General features: G+C 34.0%; 1 protein-coding gene across 2 annotated transcripts in view; it reads right to left on the bottom strand.

Moving 5' to 3' along the window:
* The window catches only part of EPHA3 (EPH receptor A3), a 354,141-nt gene that overhangs the window by 237,033 nt on the left and 93,711 nt on the right, over nucleotides 1–23,397 (bottom strand). For both annotated transcript variants that reach the window (XM_032351772.1, XM_032351763.1), the window contains exon 3: nucleotides 20,463–21,123. In XM_032351772.1, the coding sequence (XP_032207663.1) occupies nucleotides 20,463–21,123 (661 nt within the window). The remainder of the gene's footprint in view (nucleotides 1–20,462; nucleotides 21,124–23,397) is intronic.

Below are 23,397 nucleotides of genomic sequence, written 5' to 3' on the forward strand. Positions count from 1 at the left end.
GGGTGGGATTATGGACATTGGGGAGGGTATGTGCTTTGGTGAGTGCTGTGAAGTGTGTAAACCTGGTGATTCACAGACCTGTACCCCTGGGGATAAAAATATATGTTTATAATGACTAGGCAGGGCTATGCTCTAATAAAACTTTATTTGTAAGAACAAAAAAAAAAAAAAGAAAAGAAAAGAAAAAAAAGAAATATTCATTTAAAAGTACGACATATATGAATACACATACTATTTATAACAGATACCAATTATATATTTGACTGAATTTTACATATAAAATGCAATGACTGATTATCAGGTCTTCACTTAATTTTCTCTTTGAACATTTTAAATTAAATTTATGTAATATGTGTGTAGTCTGTCCCTTATTCTCTCTCTCTCTGCCTTATAATTTGTGCTCTGCTTTCCTACTATTATGAAAAGAGACAATAGACCCAAAATGGAGTCACTCATGCTAAATCCCAGGTCAGAAAACCAAGATTTAATATCCAATCTAACTGAAATTTCAAATGTCTCCCAGGAATGTAATCTTAAATTAGGAAATCTGGAATTTTCTGGTCAGTCTTAGTGAGGTTATCTTCCCACAGACCATCTGCCCACAGTCCCCCAAAGGAAGGTGATCTTGTTTGAAATAATACACTCTTTTCCTTGCCTCACCCCTTATAAAAGCCTTCCTTTTTGTATAGCTCTTTGGACTTTAGAGTTCCTTTCTGTTTGCTAGGTGGGATGGTGCCCAACTCGTGAGTCATTGAATAAAGCCAATTTGATCTTCAAATTTTACTCCGGTGAATTTTGCTTTTAAATACTACCTATATGTACTCATATCACCATACTTATTCCTACACCTCCCTCACTTACTCACATTTTACACAGTGGAATGCATTTGAGGGATTTAAGTGTGATTAAAGTCTCAACAATCATGCTTGAGCTTCAGACTTTATGATACTTGCCAAGTAGCTAATTATTTGGTCCTGAAAAGGAGCTGTTTTTCTACATGATAGAGAGAAAAATACTGTCACAGCGAGGTAATTCAGAATGTATTAACAATTCCGAATGGTATGACATGCCTTGTTTTAAGAGAAACAACCCTGAACCATGTTAGACAGACCATCAAAACCAATTACTGAACAAAGCTATTTGATTCTGAAAAACTATCCAAACAGGATTAGTCTAAGTTCTAAATATGTAAGAGCTGAAGATCTCTTAATTTGGAACACAGAAATATTGGATGTTATAAGACAAACGTATTGTTTAAATTTTATTTTGTTTGTTTTGACCTTCTATTTAATATATAGCAAAATTTTGGCTCTCTGGATTCCTGGAACTTAGGTAAAGCAAACGAACAAACAAAATCTTTCTAGATAGCTGATGTCCCCCCCCACCATCACCAAGGCTTTAGTCTTGTTATAAAAGCTAACACTCATTAAGTCCTTACTCTGTGTCAGAATCTGTATTGAATAGTTTATAAACATTATATCATTTATCCTCCCAATAACACTACAAAGGAGATACTTCTGTTATCTCTTCTTTTTTCTCATTTTATGTGTGAGGAAATGGACCCAGACTAGTTAAGTCCTTTGCCCACAGTCACATAGTGAATAGGAGGTAGAGCCAAGATGAAATCCAAACTCCTGATTTATACCATTCATAACAGTTAAAGTAATGATGCTTCAAATCATTGTCTTCTTTGAGACATTGTAAAATGTGCAACTAATTAATTTGTTACCAGAGTGGAGAGAATATAATTTAAATATTTATTGATTACTTAAGGCCACAACTATGAGTATTTCTACTTGTTTTATGGACTCCGTAATCCTGAGATCTTCTCAGGGTTTACTCAGCCATGGAAGGCGTTGGCCCCATTTTGGCCCCAGGCAGATGAAAATGATCACTTGTGTATGTTATCATAGCCCTTCTGCCTCCTGTCCTATTCCTAAGCTGCCAGTTGTGATGTTTATTATATTTATGCTACTTTGCCCCTTTTCAACATTTAGGCTTTCATCTATCAACTTTGGAACTCACTTACTTAGCAAGTTATAACTATATGTCTAAAGTAAGGTAGACTCTGACTGCTGTCTCAGTGTTGTCATAGGAATAAAGAATTTCACTACACAAACTTGAGACAAACCCACAAGACATATTTGTCATCCTCCTTAAACTTAGCAAGGGTGTTTTCTTTACAAGTATTTGGAAAAATAATATATCCTAGAAAATATACTAGGCTATTATGGCCCAATTTTATGGCTGTCATCAGCTTAAAGAATCTGATAATTATTAAACTAAAATAAATATAGAAATATGTGATTGATTGATATGTATAAAATCTTACAGTTAGTGGAATATGTAAAAGTTCCATCTAATCTACTTTCAAACCCAGTGCAGCTTCAGAAAACTGTTTTGAACAAACCAAAAGCTTTCAGAGGAAGTACAGAAGGTGCTCAAAGATTGATAGAATATATTCCCTGAGTTTCTCAGACATAGAAAGATTACAAGGACATTTTTTTTCTTATCATTACAATTATCTAAGCAACAACACATAATCATGTCCCATAACTGAGCAGTAAATGAATAACAGCAAATAAAATGTAATTACTAAATTACAACCCTTCAAATCTTTACATCTTAAGACAGATATTCCAGGCTGGATCATTTCAGCTGTAGATAACAATTTCCAAATGCTTTTTCATCCTTTCTTTGTATTTTTGGGAAGAAATCCATTGCTTTTTCAATTCATTTCTTTCTTTTTATTTTGCTTTAAATTGGGATGATAGTCTCACAAATCACTGAAGAATTTTTACTGTGTATGAGAAACTAGATAATGATTTTAATTGTCTATTTTTTCAATATTTTAGAGTATTCAGATTGTCTGGACTTTATAAGGGTGGCTGTACCTTTAACATAAACTAGTGGCTATTTCAAGCACACTTCCTTCTTCCGAAATTACTTTCCTGTCACTTCATTTTTGTTGCCTGTCTTCTAAAAAAAAGATAAAAAAGACGTTAAAAGATATTTAAAGATAAACTGGTGTGATGCAAACTATGTGTTAACCAAAACAGCAGAATTTGTTTTATCATTTTATTGTTAGATTAACTATTTCAACCTCTGTACCCTGAAAGTTTCGATACTTTGTCAGATATTTAGATCATACCTCTATTTTATAGAAAGCTTAATTGTGGGAAATGATTTGTGTAGGAAGGAGTGATGCAGTTTCTAAAATCACAAAAAGGTCAGGGCATAGCAAATAACTAGGTATGTGTGCTCCTATACCCACCATGTGTGCCTTCATGCAAGAAAGTTACCCATATTTCACTATCACTCCATTTTTCCTATTTTAAACTGATACAGTGCATATGTTAATAAAGAAACAAAAATATTAGTAAGTAAAGGAGTCATCAATATTCCCACAAAAGATGTTGTTATTGTACATTATTTTACATTAAAATGTAAAATGTACAAAATGTACATTATTGTACATTTTAACTAGGCTCAGAAAAGATTCACAAAAGAGTAGAAAACACAGCTGCTAATCTTAGAAAGTTTACAATCTCTAACAATAACAAAGTATGCTTTTTATCCACTTAAAAAAATTAGTATTTATATTTTAGTACCCAATCTGTTATCAATATTTTATTGTTATATTTCTCTCCTAACTCTGACTCTTAAAAAATATTTAGGTCAAGACATATGAAAATTTTATATATATATAATTATCTATCTATATCTATTTATTATAATAAAATGCTATAAACAAGATTCAAGAATATAAAATCAGGAATCCCCATCATCTTATTCTAAGGAATCTTACTGGATTTTTACCATGAATTTAGATATGTATCAAGTCATGTAAAACAAATGTAATCCCGCAACTGTGCTGAGCAAATCTCAGGTTTATTACTGGACTAAGAGTGTACAGAGAATAGAGCTGACAATTCCTCTGCAGTGCTGACCCTTGTCTGGAGTTTACAGCATGAACTTGGCTACTAGCCAATATGAACAATGTTTAAATTTTTTTATGGCAGCTCAATGAGCTTTCAAACGCTCATCTGCTTTACTTACTGTGCTTAATAAAAAGCAAGCCAATGTATTTTCTCATTTCCTTTTCATCACTAATTAGAGTAACCATCAACCTTATGAAGGATATAGCCTGCTTTTTCTTCCAGCCTCTTTTGCCCAGTAGCTCTGCACTGAAGCACTAATAGAACACCATTATCCCACCCATCGTCATTACACAGATTTGAATATAAAGCAGCATATATCTTGTCACTAAACTATACTATATACAGTAGAAGCCCTTGGGAATTACATCTGTTCTTGGATATCAACATTTTAAAGGAGTTTTATTGTATAAATGAAACAGTTGCTTTATACAAACCTTTATACTCTGGAAAGCTTAAAGGGTTAAAAATTTCTTTTAAAAAAATGATTTATTCATTTATTTTAGAGATTGAGAGACAGATTAAGAAAGTGGGGAGAGAGAATCTTTAAGCTGATTCCCTGCTGAGCATGGAACCCCACCACCTATAGGATCATGACCTGAGTGGAAACTAAGAGTTAGAAGCTTAACCAAGTAAGCCAGCCAGATGCCCCACAAAATTTCTGATAGCAACACTAAACTTTGTAACCTATGACACCAATAGCATTTCCGAAGAGAGGAATTTCATATACAATCTTCATATAAAACAATCTGATTGATAATTTAGGAAACATGTACATTTTAAACCATATTTATTTATTTACCCAAAGGAGTATAATGATTTATTATTGCAATTTTAAAGATATGCATATTATATTTATTAACTTACTCTGTGTGCTGCCTCATTCTAAAAGCAATACAAAGAAATATAAGAATGTATGCAGCAGTCCAATACCATCTGAAGTTCCATTTGATATTCTATTCCATACCTCATTCATCTTAAATTCTTTTAGAAACAAGATGTATATTTATAAGTACACATATTATAATACCTATATATATATGCTAAGTATACAGCACAAATGAATGTGTGTATATGAATATATATGCCATGCATCCATATATGCATCTACACATGCATATATGTACATGTCCTGTATGTCTTTAGGCACATACAGTTACACACATGTATATATATACCTGCATATATTCCTACATACACGTACATACATTCATATATGTATTTCAGTGTTTATAAGCTTTGAACATACCCAATATGTTAGCAGATACATCAGCCATCTCCAAAACTCATTCCCAATCTGCCACTTGGAGATCTGTCAAACTAATAAAGAAGCATATTGTGCAAGCATACACACTGAGCACATAGCGAGAGTTTTCTGGGTCCTGGTTCCCCCCTCACCATCATCTCCTATCAATCATGGCCTCAACAACAGCAGGGGCAATGGAAATAGAAGCAGAGGTAATTAGAGGTGTGACTCAGTTCCACATGCACAGAAAATAAAGACCACAGCTACCCTGTTAAAACATGTTTGCATTATAGTCTTACCCAGTTCCATACTGAAAAAAGAGAGAAGGATTATGTTAAAGAATAAAGTTCTTGCCTCTTTAAATAACTACTGCCAATCTTTTTTACCTCAATTCTAAAAACCACTTTCTTTAGCCACTCCCTTGGCTGCAAGAACTTCCAAATTTTCACATTATTGTGACTTATAAAGTATCACCAAAAGAAAAATATTAGCTTATTACAGTATAAGAAGGATTGGGATTCAGAATTAGACAGAGCTGTTTTACAATCTGGCCTCATGAAACAGGACAAATTAGTAAATTATCTTAGCCCTGTCCTGGTAAATATGGCTAAAAATATTTACTTTGTAAGGTTTTTGTTGAGCATTAAGTGGTATATTAATCCCTGAGTACATACTTGGCAATCAATAAATGGCCATTCAAATGTATTTATCACTCATCCTAGAGACAGAATACCTAAAATGCAGGATGCAATAGAAAACTATAAAATATTGTTTGAAATCTGAAGAACAGAGTACAAAGGAAATATATGGGGGAAAAATAAAATTGTGAAATAAGTGATGATGTAGAGAAAAAGCAACCCTTGTGCACTGTTGGTGGAAATGCAAACTGGAAAACAGTTTGAAGGTTCCTCAAAAAATTAAAAATGGATTTGCCCTATGATCAAGTAATCTCACTACTGGGTATTTACCTAAAGAATATGAAAACACTAATACAAAAAAATATATGTACCCCTATGTTTGTTGAAGCACTAGTCAATTTATGGAAGAAGCCCAAGTGTGTCCATCAATAGATAAATGAAGAATAAGTGTATATATACACTTATATACTTGTGTGTATGTGTGTGTGTGTGTGCATACACATACATATATATATATTTGCCTAAATAGATTTCTCATTTCACATGAAAAAAATTGTATTTTAACATCAACAAGGAATGTTGCAAGGGCACAGCTATTTGTAGGATGTAGGAAGACACAATTCTGCAATCATTTATAGAGAATGCAAACAAGATACCATTACCATGACATGAATCAATTTCCAGAAGTGAAAACAAGCCAGTAGCCTGAGAAACACAAGCATTCCTGGCATGGGAGTCTGAAATCAATGTCTGCAATGGGTCTCAGAAAGAGGACAGAGTGGAAAGTGTTGAATGACATCCTCAAAAGCAGCCTTACAGCAACGACAGCCCTGAGCTGCACAGGCCAGTTCTAAAAACACAGGCTGGTGGGCTTCAGGTTCCTTATGTCCCTGGTCCCCCTCGCTAGGGAGGCCAAAGGAACGCTGGCCACACACAAGTGTTCTGCATTCAAATTCCTGTTTCACCACTTACCAACTGCAACCTCTGGACAACTGTCCAGTTTCTCAACTTATTTAGTCTCCTCTCATGGGAAATGGGGACCTGACGGTACCTTCCCCATAGGTGTTTGGGAAGATAAAATAAAGCACCAAGCTCAGTTATAAGCCAGAGGACAGAAACTGCTGATGTTAAGGTGCTGCTCTAATATCAAAAAAGGAGGAGTCTTAGAATTAGAACCAAGGAAGTTTTTATACCGAGTTGTATATATTAATACAATATGGTCCTGTAAATAACCACATCTACCTGTCATCTTTACATTTGTACCACATTACAGAAAAAAGGGAATCAAATGTCAGATTCGATTTCATGTCAGCACATCAGAATTCGCTAAAAGGGAACTAACTCCATAGCAGCTGTCTGAACCCTTTGCTTAAGGAAACGCCCTCAATCTCCAAATGCTTTTTCTTTGATATCTCTTTTATCACTCTGCTCACATTCTCAGTCTGTGTACTACCAAATTCCAGCCATTAAATGTCAGTCACTTTTTCCAGCTCCGTGCAAGTAACATTCTTTCACTGTTTTTAAATATCTACCTTCATGTGAAGAGTCCTGAAATCTTTATTCTCTCTCTCACATAAAGAATCTTAGTTCTGATTTTCTTTGCGTAAGTGTTACTTTCCAATTACCTAAGTAGTTAATAAGACTCCACATGCCTTTAAAAGTTATAGAAATTTCTAAGTCTAAATAAATCCCAAAAAGGAAATGTCCTGAGGTACCATCATGAGATGCTTGAGTTTGGGTTCCAACTTGGGCTCTGCTAAATGGTTGGAAAGGAATGTTTTTGTTTCTCTGGTCATTATTAGATAGGAAAATCTATATTCCAGAGATGTGGATCCACTTGCTGCCTATCTCATGCTGCTCTATTGAAGATGGGATATTCCAATCTGTCAGTCAACATGTGTAAAGGCTTTATGTGTAATTTGACCTTTTAGTCTTAATTTATGTTTCTGTAAAAGGAAGGTTTATTCTAGACCAGGTTTTCCCAACCTTGACATAGTTTGCTTGGATGATCTGTTGTTACAGAGGCTGCCCTGTGCATTGTACAATATTTAGCCACATCTCTGTCCTCTAAACTCTAGATGCCAGTAGCAATCCCCACCCCAAGCTGTGACAACTGAAATGTCTTCTTCAGACATTGTCATATGTCCCTTGGAGGCAAAATCACCTAGGCTGAGAGATTAGTCTATGCTTTATTCCACGGGTGGTACAATGAAAGAATCTGCATTAGCATATTCCACTGATATTTCCACTAAAAGCTAATTACTGTGAGGGCAGGAACATTTTTCTGTTGTGTTCAGTGCTATATTTCCAGTGGATATTGGTATAGTAGGTATTCATTACATTTTGTTTGATGAAAATGAATAAATGATGGAATATTTAACTCCATAGAAATTGAAACCTCTCCATTTATTACCTCTTAGCAACACATTTTGATGAGTCTCTAAGCAATATTCGTCTTTCATGCTTACTCGACTTTTTTTCTTCCTAATGAGCTTATGGATATTGTACTTGCTTCCTTTTAACATAAATTCAGTTCAGCTACCCTTTAGAATCCAAGGTGCTTGGGAGCAAGAACTGTATTGTCCTTCCCCTCAGTTCAGCACATTAATCAATTCTGGATGCCATAAAGCCTTTACACATGTTGACTGACAGATTGGAATATCCCATCTTCAATAGAGCAGCATGAGATAGGCAGCAAGTGGATCCACATCTCTGGAATATAGATTTTCCTATCTAATAATGACCAGAGAAACAAAAACGTTCCTTTCCAACCATTTATATATACAGATTCATTTCTGAGTTCCAGAAAAATTTACATGTTCTTTATGCATTAATTCAAGAATGGTATTCTCTCATCTCACAGCATGTGCTTTCTTTTTCTTGTTGAAAGTAAGTCTTCATGTCAAAAAGCAGCAGATGTTCTCAATTACAGTGTCAACTTTTAACCTTTTGTGGCATTATAACTGACCACTGAACAGAGAATTCAGGAATATTTTACATGGAGGGTCTTTCATTTTTAGAAGCCATTCTTACTTCTTATTTTTATTTTCTTTTTTTCTCATACAAAAAGTCTATGACTGTTCATATGATGGCTATCAGTTTCATGATCTCGACTCACCCTTGGAATCTCTGGGTCTCCTCTCACAGAACAAATCTGTGATCAGAAGTCCAATACTGAGTGTTTCTAAAGGGCAATCAAGAGCAACACATCTCAGAGGACTACTGGAAGAGGGATAAATAACAACCCAACTAAAGTTTATAATACATATTTCCTACAGGATATCATGGATTCTGCTTCCTAAAAGAGACATCCATAAGTGATTACAGTTATCTGCCAACAGGATGTTTCGTCCACATCCTGGAAGATGAGAAGCTCCACGAATAGAATATACATGCAGTCTCTCTAGTCATATGATTCTTTCCAAATGGCTCTCCTTTGGAGCACTTTCATCAAACATTATCAAAACGTGTATTTCTCTCCACAATTGCTTTCTATTAAGGTTTAGTGCCAGCTGTCAGAGCTGTAATGTAAACCCTTATTAGCTCTTATAAGTTCTACTCTGGAACTAATAAGGGATTGTCAAAACTCCAAACACAGACAGAGTGGGGGAGAAATCACAGGAAAGAAGGTGGAAAGTATACAACGAATCTGTACTTGCAAAGCACTCTTTGTGATACCCTTACCAATGTCTTTCACAGAATCTCAGTACCTCAAGAGGGAGAAGAAGATCTACTTCTTAGTTTATTTTGCATAAGGTTTGGTCTCCCTTTCTCTGAGAAGAGTTGATGAAAAACAATGAAACAAACTGGAAAAGTTCATGAAATCTCAATAATCTCTCTCCCTCCCTTTTTTTAGAATCATAACCTGCATTCTGAACAAAACTACATTGGCTTCTTTGAATTTTAAAATATAGAATCTCTGATAATTTCTGAATATCTGGACAGAAAAAGCATGTTGATAAAGATGAATATTCCCTACAAGATCTATAGATTATATATCAGCTTTAAAATACTTGTTTTGCATAATTGCATGAAGCACATCAGACCAAGGAAGAATATCTATATCAACCCCAAGTAGGCTATGTTAAAGAAACAAAATTTCAATAGTTCCTTCAGAGCCCAACTACCTGATGGTATATTATGGTGGCAGATCCATGAGCTATCCGACAAGGTCACACACACTAAAACACCAACTAACTAAAATTTTTATATATTCAAAATAAACAATATTCCACCAGTCACAGAGAAATGGGCTTAGATATGTCCTTCTTTGGAAAATTCTAATCACTTTTCAGATGGGTTTGCATTTAATAGATATTTCCTTAGTGGTACACAGTGTACTGATCTTCCTTTGAAAATGAGACTGAAAATGTGATGACAAAAATAACTTCTTTCAAGTAAAATTAAAGCTACTTTACTTTTTACAACTGAAATTACTTTTTCCCCATGTCTTAGATTCCTATAGTAAATATTGTATTGGGAAGCTCATTCCACGTTTTTCCACAAACACACTCTCAAACAAACTACTTGAATGAGAAAATTATTTGTGTTCCCTGAAGACTATATAATTAGCATAGAAGACTTGCCTAAATAATTATTTCTACCTTTGAAACACTAGGCTAGACAAAGTATCTGAAAATTCACAGATTTTAGCATATTAAAATTTTAAAAAATGGTATACTAAAAGCAAATACCATACAGCTATTTGACAAGAGATGATCGTGAACTGGGTTAAAACCTTGGGAAAATATCTTAATACTGACTTATAAAATGTCCCTTCAGGTCAAGACAAAGACTAGAAAAAGACATATTTAAAGAAATGTCTTATTATTTTTCTCTCTTTGAACAGTGAAATTTGACATGATTATATAACTAAAGTTAACTTGTATAAAATAAACCATATTTTATACAAGTTAAAATTAACTTGTATAAAATAACCCATATTTTACTAGCAGACTGTAATTCTCATTTATTTGTAATCCTGTGTTAGACTAATATTTATAAAACCGTCTGTGATTTTTAAGGCCTTTTATAGTGGTTCATTGATGATCATCTAACTTGTGCTTATTAATTATGAGGTATTCCAATAATTAGACATGAATTCGTTCTACTCCTTAAATTTAACAACAGTCCTATTCCTCCTAAATATGTTTGCAGTTAAATTGTCTCTGACTGCTCAAAGTAATCTGATTTGTAGTTTGTATGGAATGAAGAACTCACGTTTCTTTCTAGTATCTTTTTTTTTTTTTAAGATTTTATTTATTTATTTGACAGAGAGAGAGATCACAAGTTGGCAGAGAGACAGGCAGAGAGAGAGGCGGAAGCGGGCTCCCTGCCTAGCAAAGAGCCCAATGTAGGGCTCGATCCCAGGACCCTAGGATCATGACCTGAGCCGAAGGCAGAGGCTTTAACCCACTGAGCCACGCAGGCACCCCTCTTTCTAGTATCTTAAATATGCAAATAGATGCTTTAAATTTATACTGTTTGTTTTTAGACTCAGAAATGAACTACAAACAAAGAAACAAATGAACTACAATACTTAGGTAACTTGCAAGCCAAATGCACTCTTTATTTTCCTCTCTTTTTCATATTTTAAGAGTTTTTACTTAATTACTCTTTATATGGTATATTGACATAATATGATTGAAAGTTTCTAGTAATATCATATAGTAATTCATGTAAACACATTTGTAATTTACTTCATACAATTTATACCGTTTTCTTCACTGCTTTTTTTTTCTTTTTTTTTTCACTATTTTTCTTTTCTTTTTTTTTTTTTTTTTACTATTTAGGTGATTCTTAAATGTACATAATAAATACCCAAAATAAATCAAATAGATATAGTTCGTTCTACACACAGTCAAGTAAAATGTCTGACAAATATTTTTACTTCTCTGATTACTTTTTTGATTCACATGAATTCCTTCTAGGCAAGAACATTATTTATTGTTATAACTCCCCTAATACCTAAGCTAGTCTTTTATACAATGAAATGTTAGGACATAGCACAGTAAAAAAACTTCTGGGTTTAACATTTTTGAAATGTTGAATTTTATTTTTTATCTTGTTATTGTTATTGTTTGCCTGTTCCTAAACTACATTTTCTTAAATCAGTTAAAACCTAAAAGCCTGTCTGGATCTACAACAATAAAAATGTCCATATCTAAATTTAAGGTTGCTTTTAAATAATCAGCAGGAAAAAAAAAAAAAGAAGAAGAAGACAAAAACAAAAACCAAACACGCTAGAAGGAATAGAGACTGAGTCAAACACCAGATGGGAAAAATCAAGAGTGACTGATGTTCAGAAGAAGAAAAATAGAAGCTAACAAGAAGAGAATGGAGGAAATATCACCTATGATTGAATAGACTAGAAGCTTAATGAAAATAAAAATGAAGTGTCCTCAGGAGAGGAAAATCCTACTTGAAAGAAGGTGGACAACCAGTGAATAAATAATGAATACACAGATAAATACGTTCATTAAAGGTATTTCCTTTCCCTTAAGGTATCCCTAAGCCCTAAGGTTGAAAGTAAGAAAGGCTGTTGAATGGATGAGTTTATCACATCTGTTTTAACATAGTTGAAACAAGAAAGCAAGGAAGATTACACATTCCAATGATGCTGGGACTAACAATAACGATGATTTTCAAATACCCTTTTACGGATGAAGAAACTGATAAGCAGCATTTTTGAGGCTACTGAGTGCAAGAACTCAAACAGTTGTCAGTGACAAGAGCCTTTTGTTAAATAAAACAAATAAATGCAAATTGAAGTTTGAGGGCAAACTTGGGTGGATGGGGGAGGGGGGACAGGGGTCTGCACTGTGCTAAAGGTACCAGAAGTTATTATACAAATTGGTGAGAAGATATAGAAACTTGTATAAATCAAGGGCTTTATAGCTCTTATAAAACTGTCAAAATATCTGGTTGCTTGAAAGTTATGCACATTATTACTTATCAGTGGCATATTTTATAATAAAATAAATGTATTGGTTTGAAAAGTCATGGGTGTGCAACTGCTAAAGGTAAAGTGGGATTAGATAGATGTAATTTTAAACTCTGGGAAAACAAATAAGTTTTTTATAATTCAAGGTAAGAGATTTCAGTGCAGTAATTAAAGAATGAGTCAATGAGTACTAGGTGTGTAAAACAAAAATTATTTCAGCATTTATATAAATAGAGCTTTGCTTTATTACAGGTATGATAGTCAATTGATTTTTTTGTAAGTCAGAAAAATTATTCATCATGAATTCATAAAAGATAAAAGGTATTCTCTCCGACACCAGATACTAATTAATGAACAGATGAGATAAAGTAATAGTTCATTAATTAGTATCAGGATAGTTAGGTGGATCTAGTCTTTTTTCTTTTAAATTTTATTTATTTATTTAACAGAGATCACTAGTAGGCAGATTGAGAGAGAGAGAGAGAGAGGGGGAGGAAGCAGGTTCTCCGCTGAGCAGAGAGCCCAACACGGGACTTGATCCCAGGACCCTGAGATCATGACCGGAGCCAAAGGCATAGGCTTAACCACTGAGCCACCCAGGTGCCCCTAGGTGGATCTAGTCTTAACTTGTTGCAACTGTATGTGATTTAAGAGTCAAATGTGCTTATTTCAAATTAGATAAAATGAACATCATTACGCATCTGAAAGACCTGGTAGATTCAAAAATAAATAGCATAAAGCATATTCACTCTAGAACTTACATTCTAAGGATGTGTAGTTGGAAGGGTTCATTCAGTAAGTATTCATTCAGTAAGTATCTAACTGAGAACTTAATTATACTCTGTTAGTTCTAGGCATGATGTTCCTAGAAAAGGACAAAATGAGGTCCTTCCTTCAAGTAACTTGCTGCCTAGTGCCCAGCTCCCAGCATGTATTGCCCGGCATGGAGCCCAGTGGCAGGCTCAAACTCAAGACCCTCTGATCAAGACCTGAGCCTAGATCAAGAGTCAGGTGCTTAACCGACTGAGCCACCCAAGTGCCCCCAGAAAAAAACAAATAGACAAACAAAAAAACATGCTTCTGAATTCATTACAATATGAACTCCAAGAAGTTCCAGAGGGTGCAAACAGACTCAGTAGTAGGTGCCAAATTCTGAATGAGATTTTCAATTTTCTCTACCTCTTCAAGAGTAAGTAGAATCTCCAAATCTTTTGTTATTGAAACCTTGACAGCTTCTTTAAGAGTTTCTGAATTGACAGAGAAATGAAATGAGAACAAGAACTCATGCCCTAAGTCCTAGGTGAAACCAACATAATTATGGATAATCATCAAAAAGTCTAGCTATCTTCATACATCACATCAAACACACTTTTCTATTAAGCCGCTGATGTACAAAAACAAGGAATAAAGTTGGCACTCCACAATGAATGCACAGAGATAAAACACAGAGCAACAGATTCTTCAGTGACATTAATAAGGTACTTGGTACATTAAGTCTAAACAAAGTTTGTAGGAGCAGGAATATTTATAGTAACCTCCTGGGATCTGCCTCAAATGTAATTAATTGACTATATAAAAATCCATTAGCATTCTCGTTTTTTCTCTCCTAACTAAATCAAAGCAGATAGCAGAATTCATTAACCAGGATTAAAAAATAATAATAAATTTCACAAGGTTTTCTTGGCATTAATTCAAAATTTCTTTACATCTCCAATCTTAAAAAGTTAAAATAATTATACTGGGATGTAAGAAATACTAATGATTTCTCTAGTGAAATAAATCAGTTGTATCTTGATTGTTAATGATTAAAAGCAAACAGCAGATAAATTAGGTTTATAATTTTAATATTTAATAGTATCATTTTAAAAGAGGCTTATTAACATCCAATAAAAGCAACTCAACCTGCAATTTGACCACATTTAGCCAGCTCACCCAGAGACCAGAAACATTGCCCAAATACTTAAGCCATACACAGTAAATTAAAAGAGATAGCATGATTTCCTCCTCTATCATTAAACTGAGAGAAAACCTATTTAAATGAAAGCCATATTTTAAAATTATATATTACAGAAACTACCAGTAAACCAAGTCTCATGCATGATTTCTTACTTTTCTTAATAATCATTATATCACTCTTTATCAGTTGAAGTATATGTAGTTATTTTTTTAAGATATTTTTTATTTATTTGACAGAGAGAGAGAGAGAGGTCACAAGTAGGCAGAGAGGCAGGTAGAGAGAGGAGGAAGCAGGCTCCCCGCTGAGCAGAGAGCTGGATGCTGGGCTGGATCCCAGGATGATGGGATCATGACCTGAGCCGAAGGCAGAGGCTTTAACCCACTGAGCCACCCAGGTGCCCCTGTAGTTATTTTTCATGTGTATTTCTATTTTACCAAACTTATCATAATAAGCACTCTCTCTTTTTCTGCATTTGTGGTTTGCATGGCATGCAATTTCTGAATTATTCTTTAACAACCAATATTTCTTTCAGTCTTTTCTTGTGTTCTCCCTCTAACTGTTCCTTAAAGGAGAAAGGTGTTCCACTTTATCTTCTTATCTTTCCTGTGTTCATTCTTTCTTAGCAGAGTAAAACAAAACCAGCAACATAAAGCATCTTGCTGTAGAAATTTTAAATTTCCTATCACTTATTTCCACCCACACCAATACCTCCTTCCTCATTACCACTAATAATTTATTTTTAGTTTAAACGGCCATTAACTTAGCTCTGTTTAAAAATTCAGTTAAAAATCTATGTTTCTTGGAGTGCCTGGGAGGCTCCTTCGGTTAGGCAGCTGCCTTCAGCTCAGGTCATGATCCCAGATTCCTGGGATCGAGCCCCTCACTGGGCTCCCTGCTCAAAGGAGAACTTCTTCTCCCTCTCCTTCTGCCTGCCATTCTGCCTGCTTGTACTTGCTCTCTCTCTCTCTCTCTCTCTATTGAATAAATAAATAAAATCTTCAAGGAAAAAAATAAATCTATGCTTCCTTAAGAGCAAAGACCAAAGTATTTACCTCCCATTCCCCAATACACACAGATTTTTGAACTATGAACCAAACTAATTTAGCAGGGATAATGTTCATTTCTGTTTTTTTAGTGTGCAACACAGGATTTGGTACATACTATATAGTACAGACTCAGTAATAGTTGAATAACTGAATAAATGGTCAAAATATATTTCCACTCTTTTCCTCATTTCAGAAAAAGTGCACTGTTTTGAAGGTTTTCATTTATATACAAGAAAAGTGTAATGCTATGGTTAGAATTCTGGTTCTGTAAAAGACAACATTGGTTTCAATTATAGTTCTGAAATTGATGGGTGAATTTTTTGACAATAAAGTGTCTTCATCAATATATTTTCCTATCAAATAGATCTTGTCATATCTTCAGCATTTACTTAGCCAAACTTTAACTACCCCAGTTATCCATCTAGAGTGGAATAAATGGTTCAGGATATTTCATTACTCAAGTGAGAAAATGACCTGGCTATAAAATCTTTACAAAACCTCCCTGTGGAATGAGCTCAGAACACAAAACTCTAATGGGACTTCTACACATTTTGAGATTCAATAAACAAATTATAAACTTTATCGTCTGTAATGAGTAAGCTATATAAGGTAGTTAGCCTCTATTCCTTACTCCAAAAGTTTCTAATGCTAGCAAAGATGATCAAAATCTCTCATTCAAAGACATTTCATCATTAATGAACAAATCCCATTATGAATTTGGAAATACTCAAAATTAATCTCTCCTTCCCCTACATTGCCAAAGTCCTTTGTACCCCTGGTGCAAGACTGATTGGTCTGGCTTGCATTAAAAGTATTCATTTATGTATCTGTCTTTCACAGGAGATGCTGAGCCCCTGTAAGGTAGATATAATCCATCTATGTTTCCCTGTGTCTAGTGCATTATTACTTTGTACTAATGGATAGTCAAAAACACTTATTGAATTAAATTTGTTAGACTTTGTTGTATATCTAAGATGATTGGTGATGTATATATCCAGATTTTATACATATCATCCAGACTAAAATTAGTCTTTCCAAAATATTACATTTTGACTAGTAACTCTTCTTTCTAAAAATTCTAGAAGCAGGAAGATGTGGGAAATAAACTGATTTATATTAAACCTTATATTAACAGATTTTGGGTTACTTTATGCCAATTCAACTGTGGTCCTACTCCTCCTTCAATGTACTGTACTTTTAATTCCAGTAGAATATGTGTCTTATGGGGTTTCTTGGTCTCTGTCACCACTGGACTAAAACATAGGGAAGCAATGTGGATTGAGGTTAAGATGACAGCCTTTGGAATCAGACTGCCTGGTTTCAGATCTCCAATCCAACACTCACCCATTAAAGAAACTATGACAAGATATTTAACTTGTGAAAGCTTTGTTCTCATTTTTTAAGATGTAGATAATAATAAGGTATGCCTGTAAGTTACTTGGAGGGGGGTGATAAATAAGATAACTCATAGACATGACTTAACAAATAAATACACTAGCATCTAGTAAATCATGAACATTAAAAAAAAAAGGCTTTGAGTTCTGATACAATACTTAGAATGAAATAGACACTCATTAAATATTCTTTTAAATAAAGTGAATGAGTCATGTTTTCTTTTGTGTTAGGCAACTGAAAGCCTATGGTTGCTTATCATTGGATTATAAGATTATCCTGAGATGTTTAAAATCTAGCTATATGTGTGTTCCAAATAGTGGGTATATCAAGGCATTACCCCATCATTTTTTTTTAAAGGATGATACAATATCCTTTTGGAAAAAAATTTAAAAAATAAAAACTGATCTCATGAAATACAGGAAGTTTGTTTAGCTATCTTTTGTATCTGCTTCTTTTCTGAGGATTACCACTCCTCTCTGTGCCTAAACAGAAGCACGACTGCTAAAATGTTGACTAGTGAGAGTCCTAGCATGCTGTTCAGACAGCCTACAAGTTTACCAAAAAGCCAACCGAAAAATTCAAAACTAATAAAGGAAACCATAGCCACCATAAGAAACACCAGCACCATCACTGACAACAACAGCAAAATTATAGCCAAGAACAAGATACAGAATGAATCTCGTTCCTGAGTTCCTGAGTTCTCAATTTTTAAGACATAGTATAGTAATGCCCAAAATAATATATTTAAACAAATATTTGTTAAATATGTAAATCAAAAGAAAGTAGAATACCTCAGCACATTGTCTAATAATCTGAATATACAAAGTCTTTGTGATTGTGAAAAGAAAGGAAACCAAAATTCACTTGGAAACATCAGCAAATGTCAAGACATAACTATAAGAAAATACTCCCCCTTTAAATTGCATCACTAAAAAAAAATTCCCCCCTTTAAATTACAATCACATCCCATTTCAAGGGCAATCTCTAATTCTACTACAATTATTTTTATTATCTTCAAGATCTTTGTCTTAAAACAATCGGCTATTTTTATATATGTATCTCATTCTGAAACTAGTATTTTTAAATGCTGAGAGAGAAAGTCTATGATGATATTGCATTACTATATGAAAAAGGTGCTGTTGACACCCTTTAACTTACCAAACAAGTTTCAAGAATATAAAACTTTCACATAAATCCTTATCTATAAGGCCATCTAGGTGGTTAAGTCAGTTGAACATCCTATTCTTGATTTTTGGCTCAGGTCAGAGTAGAGGTTATGGGATTAAGCCCCATGGAGAACTCCATGCTGAGCAAGAAGCCTACTTATGATTCTGTCTCTTTTTCTCTCCATCTGCCGTTCCCCCCACCTTGTGCTTATTCTCTTGCTCTCTCACACAAAATTTAAAGATTAATTAATTAAATCCTTATCTCTAGGAGTGATCTTGGAATACAACTGAATATCATAGTAGTTTAAAAAGTAGTTAAGTAAATTAGAATGAGGTTGAAAGTAAAGCAATTCTCACTTATTATAAACTTTCTGAATTATAACTTCATAAGACTCTTTTATTCTTCTACTAGTTTATCCTTAAGACAGTATGTAACATAAGTTTGTAAGCTTTATTTCTACTAAGACTTTTATGTGATTCTTTTTACTTCACCAATACTTATTTTTCTATTTATGTTTCAATAAAATTTTAAAACATATGAAAATTATTTAAAATCCAAACATCTAATGATTAAGTTTCTTGCCCACTGTCATATTTTAGGAGATAGTTCTACATAAATTGATACATATTATTGAGAAGGAGACATATCTCTTTCTCTCCTGGTGTGGATATCAGAGACTGGTTCCATAGAGACCAAATTAGAAAAAATGGCCAATTTTGAAATTCTTCCTGAGTTAGGTCCTTATTATTTTATTTAAAATAATTTTCACAAATATTATATATACATAAAGAGTACATAGAGACAAAATATGATTCAAAGTGGATTATAAAGGCCACTGAGATTTTTCTCCACTCATGTATATAAAGAGTAGTATCTACCATGTTGTTTCAATTTTATAACTTTCAAAACCATACTTAATAATGATATTTCTGATGACATTTGCCAAGGATCTAAATAACATGGAGAAGTATGAGACTAGAGTGTAGCCCTTGCTGTCATTAAGCTTTTTCCATAGATTATGTTTATAGTCAAAAACAAAATGTTATGTTCCATTTACATTGTTAGAAAGGTTAATTAATGTATAAAGTATATTCATTTCTGTTGCATGGTATGAGATTACTGAATGGCTAAAAAGAGAACACCAAATTCAATTCCTTTTTCAGAGTATAACAGCAAACATAGGTATTAAAACAGACCAGATTCCCAAAACTAAGTAGTTAAATTCTCCTTATATTTATACACCTAAAATTTTAATAAAAATTTCAGTGTGTTCTTTTTTTTTTATTTCAGTGTGTTCTTAAACACAAACCTTGCCTAATGAGAAACTAACAAATTTGGGGATTAAGTGGAAGTTTTCATCTGATATATCAAATCTTATATGAAAAAAAAGATTATTTTTAATTAATTTTATTTCAAATGCAAAGAAAGTGTTAATAAAAGTCATCTTGGTAACTGTTCAGATTCTTTGCTACTGTATTAAGTATCAAATATACATCCAGCCTAAAATGTGGTACAGATATTCTCCTGGGAAGCCTAAAGGGCCAAACCATGAAACAAAATAATTTTTTAAAAAATTAACCTTTTATACATCAAACACTAAGGCATAAACCCTGGATTTTTAAATAAAATAATCTTTATTAAAGCACTAATGCATTGTAAGTAAACAGGTATTTGACATACAGACATCACTGAATGCTGTATTTTATAAAAATAAAGAACATACCACTGTGAAATAGAAAAACATATAGTCAATCTAATTCTGTTGAAATTAGATTACCTGAGTGCCAGTGCTTCTTTCCTTTACATAAAAGAGAGATTTTTTTTTCTTTCACTTGATCTAGAATTATAACACCAGAGTCATTAAATAGAAGACAAAACTTAAAAATAGCATATGTAACACCTCTCGTGGGGTACAGGCCAGAACCACATAGTCAAACACTGCTAATATTTCTAGAGTGAACTGTGGATCAACACATCAAGTGAGATAAATTTGGTCTATAAATGGACTGTTCAGTTTGAGGCATGTTTTGCTGCCAGTGAGTTCAGGCTGGGTTCATTTCTTTCAGTTACTCAGTGATAATAAACTCACAGTTAAGCAACACCACTATAAAGAAAATAGAGAAGACTCTTACCTTGGCACATAAAACCTCTTTCTTCGTAGCCAGCATTGCATGAGCACTTGCCAATGGGTACAAGCCATTCACCCTCTGTACTGCAGTACATCCTGGGAGGATCTTCCTCCTTAGAATTGTTAACACAAGATCCTCGAACCTCCACCAGGGATTGGGAATCCATGGGTACTGTGTCTGGAAACATAGCCAGATTCTTCACTGTAAATGGGCACTTTTTGAAGTACACTCTTACGGACACCAAGGCAACACAAGCACCAACATCTTGAAATGCCAGATAGAATCCCTTTTTGTTGACAGGACCTACTTCTCTAACCTCAGTGTTGAGTTTCAGAATACGGTCCCCAAGATCCATTTGGGTGAAACTTTCATCAGCTGCAATGGTGTCAATCTTTGTAAACTGATGTTCTCGAAATTTGACCCCATGATCATCATCGGACTCCATGTAGTACAAGTTGAAAGTCTCCTTGCAAGTTCCCAAAACCAGTGGAATGCTATTGCAGTCCCGTAGAGTGAACTTGAGCTCTACATAGATCTTCTGAGCTGAGTTCCTAGGGACCCAGTTTGTCCTCAGCCAATTATTTTGACTATGATCCATGACATTGCACACCTGGTAAGTCCTGATGGGTGTGTAATGTTCATCAACACCACTGATCTCTTCCCACTGAAGCATCAAAGGAGGGAAAACAATGAGAAGCAGAATTAATGAGTGAAGCATAACGAATAATAATGAACACAAAATGAGGGTGTTAATGGAATCACAGGATATACAAAATTAATAAAGTTCAGTGTTACTCATTAAAGATCATGACATGAAGCAATTCCGTAACATTCTTATGTAGGTTTATTATTTGCAAGGTTCTCTGAGTTCATTGACACTAAGTAATTTATAATGTTGATGAATACATTTGAATTGTATTGTGGTTTGTGGGATATTCAGGAAAAAAGTTGCTTAGCAGGGCGCCTGGGTGGCTCAGCGGTTTAGGCCTCTGCCTTCGGCTCGGATCGTGATCTCAGGGTTCTGGGATCGAGCCCCGCATCGGGCTCTCTGCTCAGAGGGGGGCCTGCTTCCCCCTCTCTCTCTGCCTGCCTCTCTGCCTACTTGTCATCTCTGTCTGTCAAATAAATAAATAAATAAATCTTTTTTTAAAAAAAATTAAAAAAAAAAAGTTGCTTAGCAATTGATTATACCTAGACAAATATTCCAACATCAAAATGTCAAATTAGTTATCTCAAATAACACTATGAAATGGTTCTGTTGTATGGATGGTTTTGTGTTTTATTTATTTTAAAAGAAAATGAAAAATACTGCTGCCTAAAATAAACATTTATTCATTTTTTCCCAATTTGGTCTAGAATTTGGTAAAATCAGTATCTGGCAAAATTAGGTAAATCTAAATGATGTCCTTACCATATATCTCCAAACATGACATTTTTTTACACTCTCAGCCATTTCAAGGAATACATGTTGGTGTACCACAAAAGAGAATTTGAAGTAAAAATACAAGCATGCCTCCCTCTGCTAACAAAATAAAATCTAATAGTTATACTCAGAAAACAAAAGATGTAAATGTGAACATTTCAGTTCTTAGTATCTTTTACTCACATTGAATTTTACATAAACAAGAAATAAGTGGCTATGTGGGGTTTTGTTATTATAGCAGCTAAGGTTATCCTAACTTTTTTTTCAATGCAAAAAACACTTAAAAAGTTTCAAGACTTTCCAGGAAGTCTTTCAGAGAAGCACTACTTTCTGTGATCCTGAATAGGTTTGGGAAGCTTTTAAGCTGGCATCACGTGGTTTGTGGTCCTACTTATGATTCGGCAACTATTAGACCAGCTGTTTCTGTTATATCTGTGTCTACAACTATTTTGGCATGCCAAATTTTGCCTTGTGTTGCCAGGAAAATCTCTCTTTTGTCATGTTATATTTGAATTCAAAGCCTTCTAGGGCTGCACATTGTCTACACAAATAACTTCAAACTCTTTAGTTTGGTATTGGCATTCTTCCAAAAACTAATTCCAAAATCCATTTATGTTTTTCTATAAGTTTGAATGGAGATTAGTGAATTACATGTTTCACATACTACGTTCTTGGAGAGTGGACTTTTCTACTGTTGTCAAAAGCCATGTTAGATCTTCTTTCGTTTATGGTATAGCACCAACTCGACCATACTCTTTTCTCCTTGAAGCTGTCCATACCCTTACCATTCTTAAAAAGCTTTCTGTAGTATATAATCTCTATTTTTTTCTTTTTTCCCAATTTTTATTTAAATTCTAGTTAGTTAACATACAGTGCAACATTGGTTTCAGGAGAAGAATTCAGTGATTCATTTACGTACAACATCACAAGTGCCCTCTTTACTCCCCATGACCCATCTAGTCCACCCCCCAAACCCACTCCCCCATCAACCCTCAGTTTATTCTCTGTCTTTAAGAGTCTCTTATAGTTTGTTTCCCTCTCTTTTTTCTCCCCTCCCAGATATACTATACAACCTTTATTAAATGCCTTATGCATTTATAAATTTAATCCATGATGAATGCTAACCTCTTCATAGCCTCCATAATCTGCAGCATACAATTTCATCTTTTGAGAGATGTATAAAAAATATTTTTTCTCATAATATATGTAGGACTCATTCAAGGGAGTGCAAATATAAACCTCTTAAAATAGAAGATATTTTAATTATGTAAATAAATATATAACTAAAATCCTTGTGAAACCCATTAGAAATGAGTTCTGAATTCTTTTCTCCATGCAGAGAGTTAATTATTTTCAGCAGGAATGGCAAGTTTTCAATCCTTAACTAAATCAATGGCATAAAATAGATGAACATTTTTCTATTTATGCATAGTAAAAACACATAGGAATTCCAATCCATAGCTTCAATTCACAACATTAAATGAAATATTAATTTATTGAATTGATGGCAACCAC

This window comes from Mustela erminea, chromosome 1 (genome assembly GCF_009829155.1).
Source record: "Mustela erminea isolate mMusErm1 chromosome 1, mMusErm1.Pri, whole genome shotgun sequence".
NCBI classification, from domain to species: domain Eukaryota; kingdom Metazoa; phylum Chordata; class Mammalia; order Carnivora; family Mustelidae; genus Mustela; species Mustela erminea.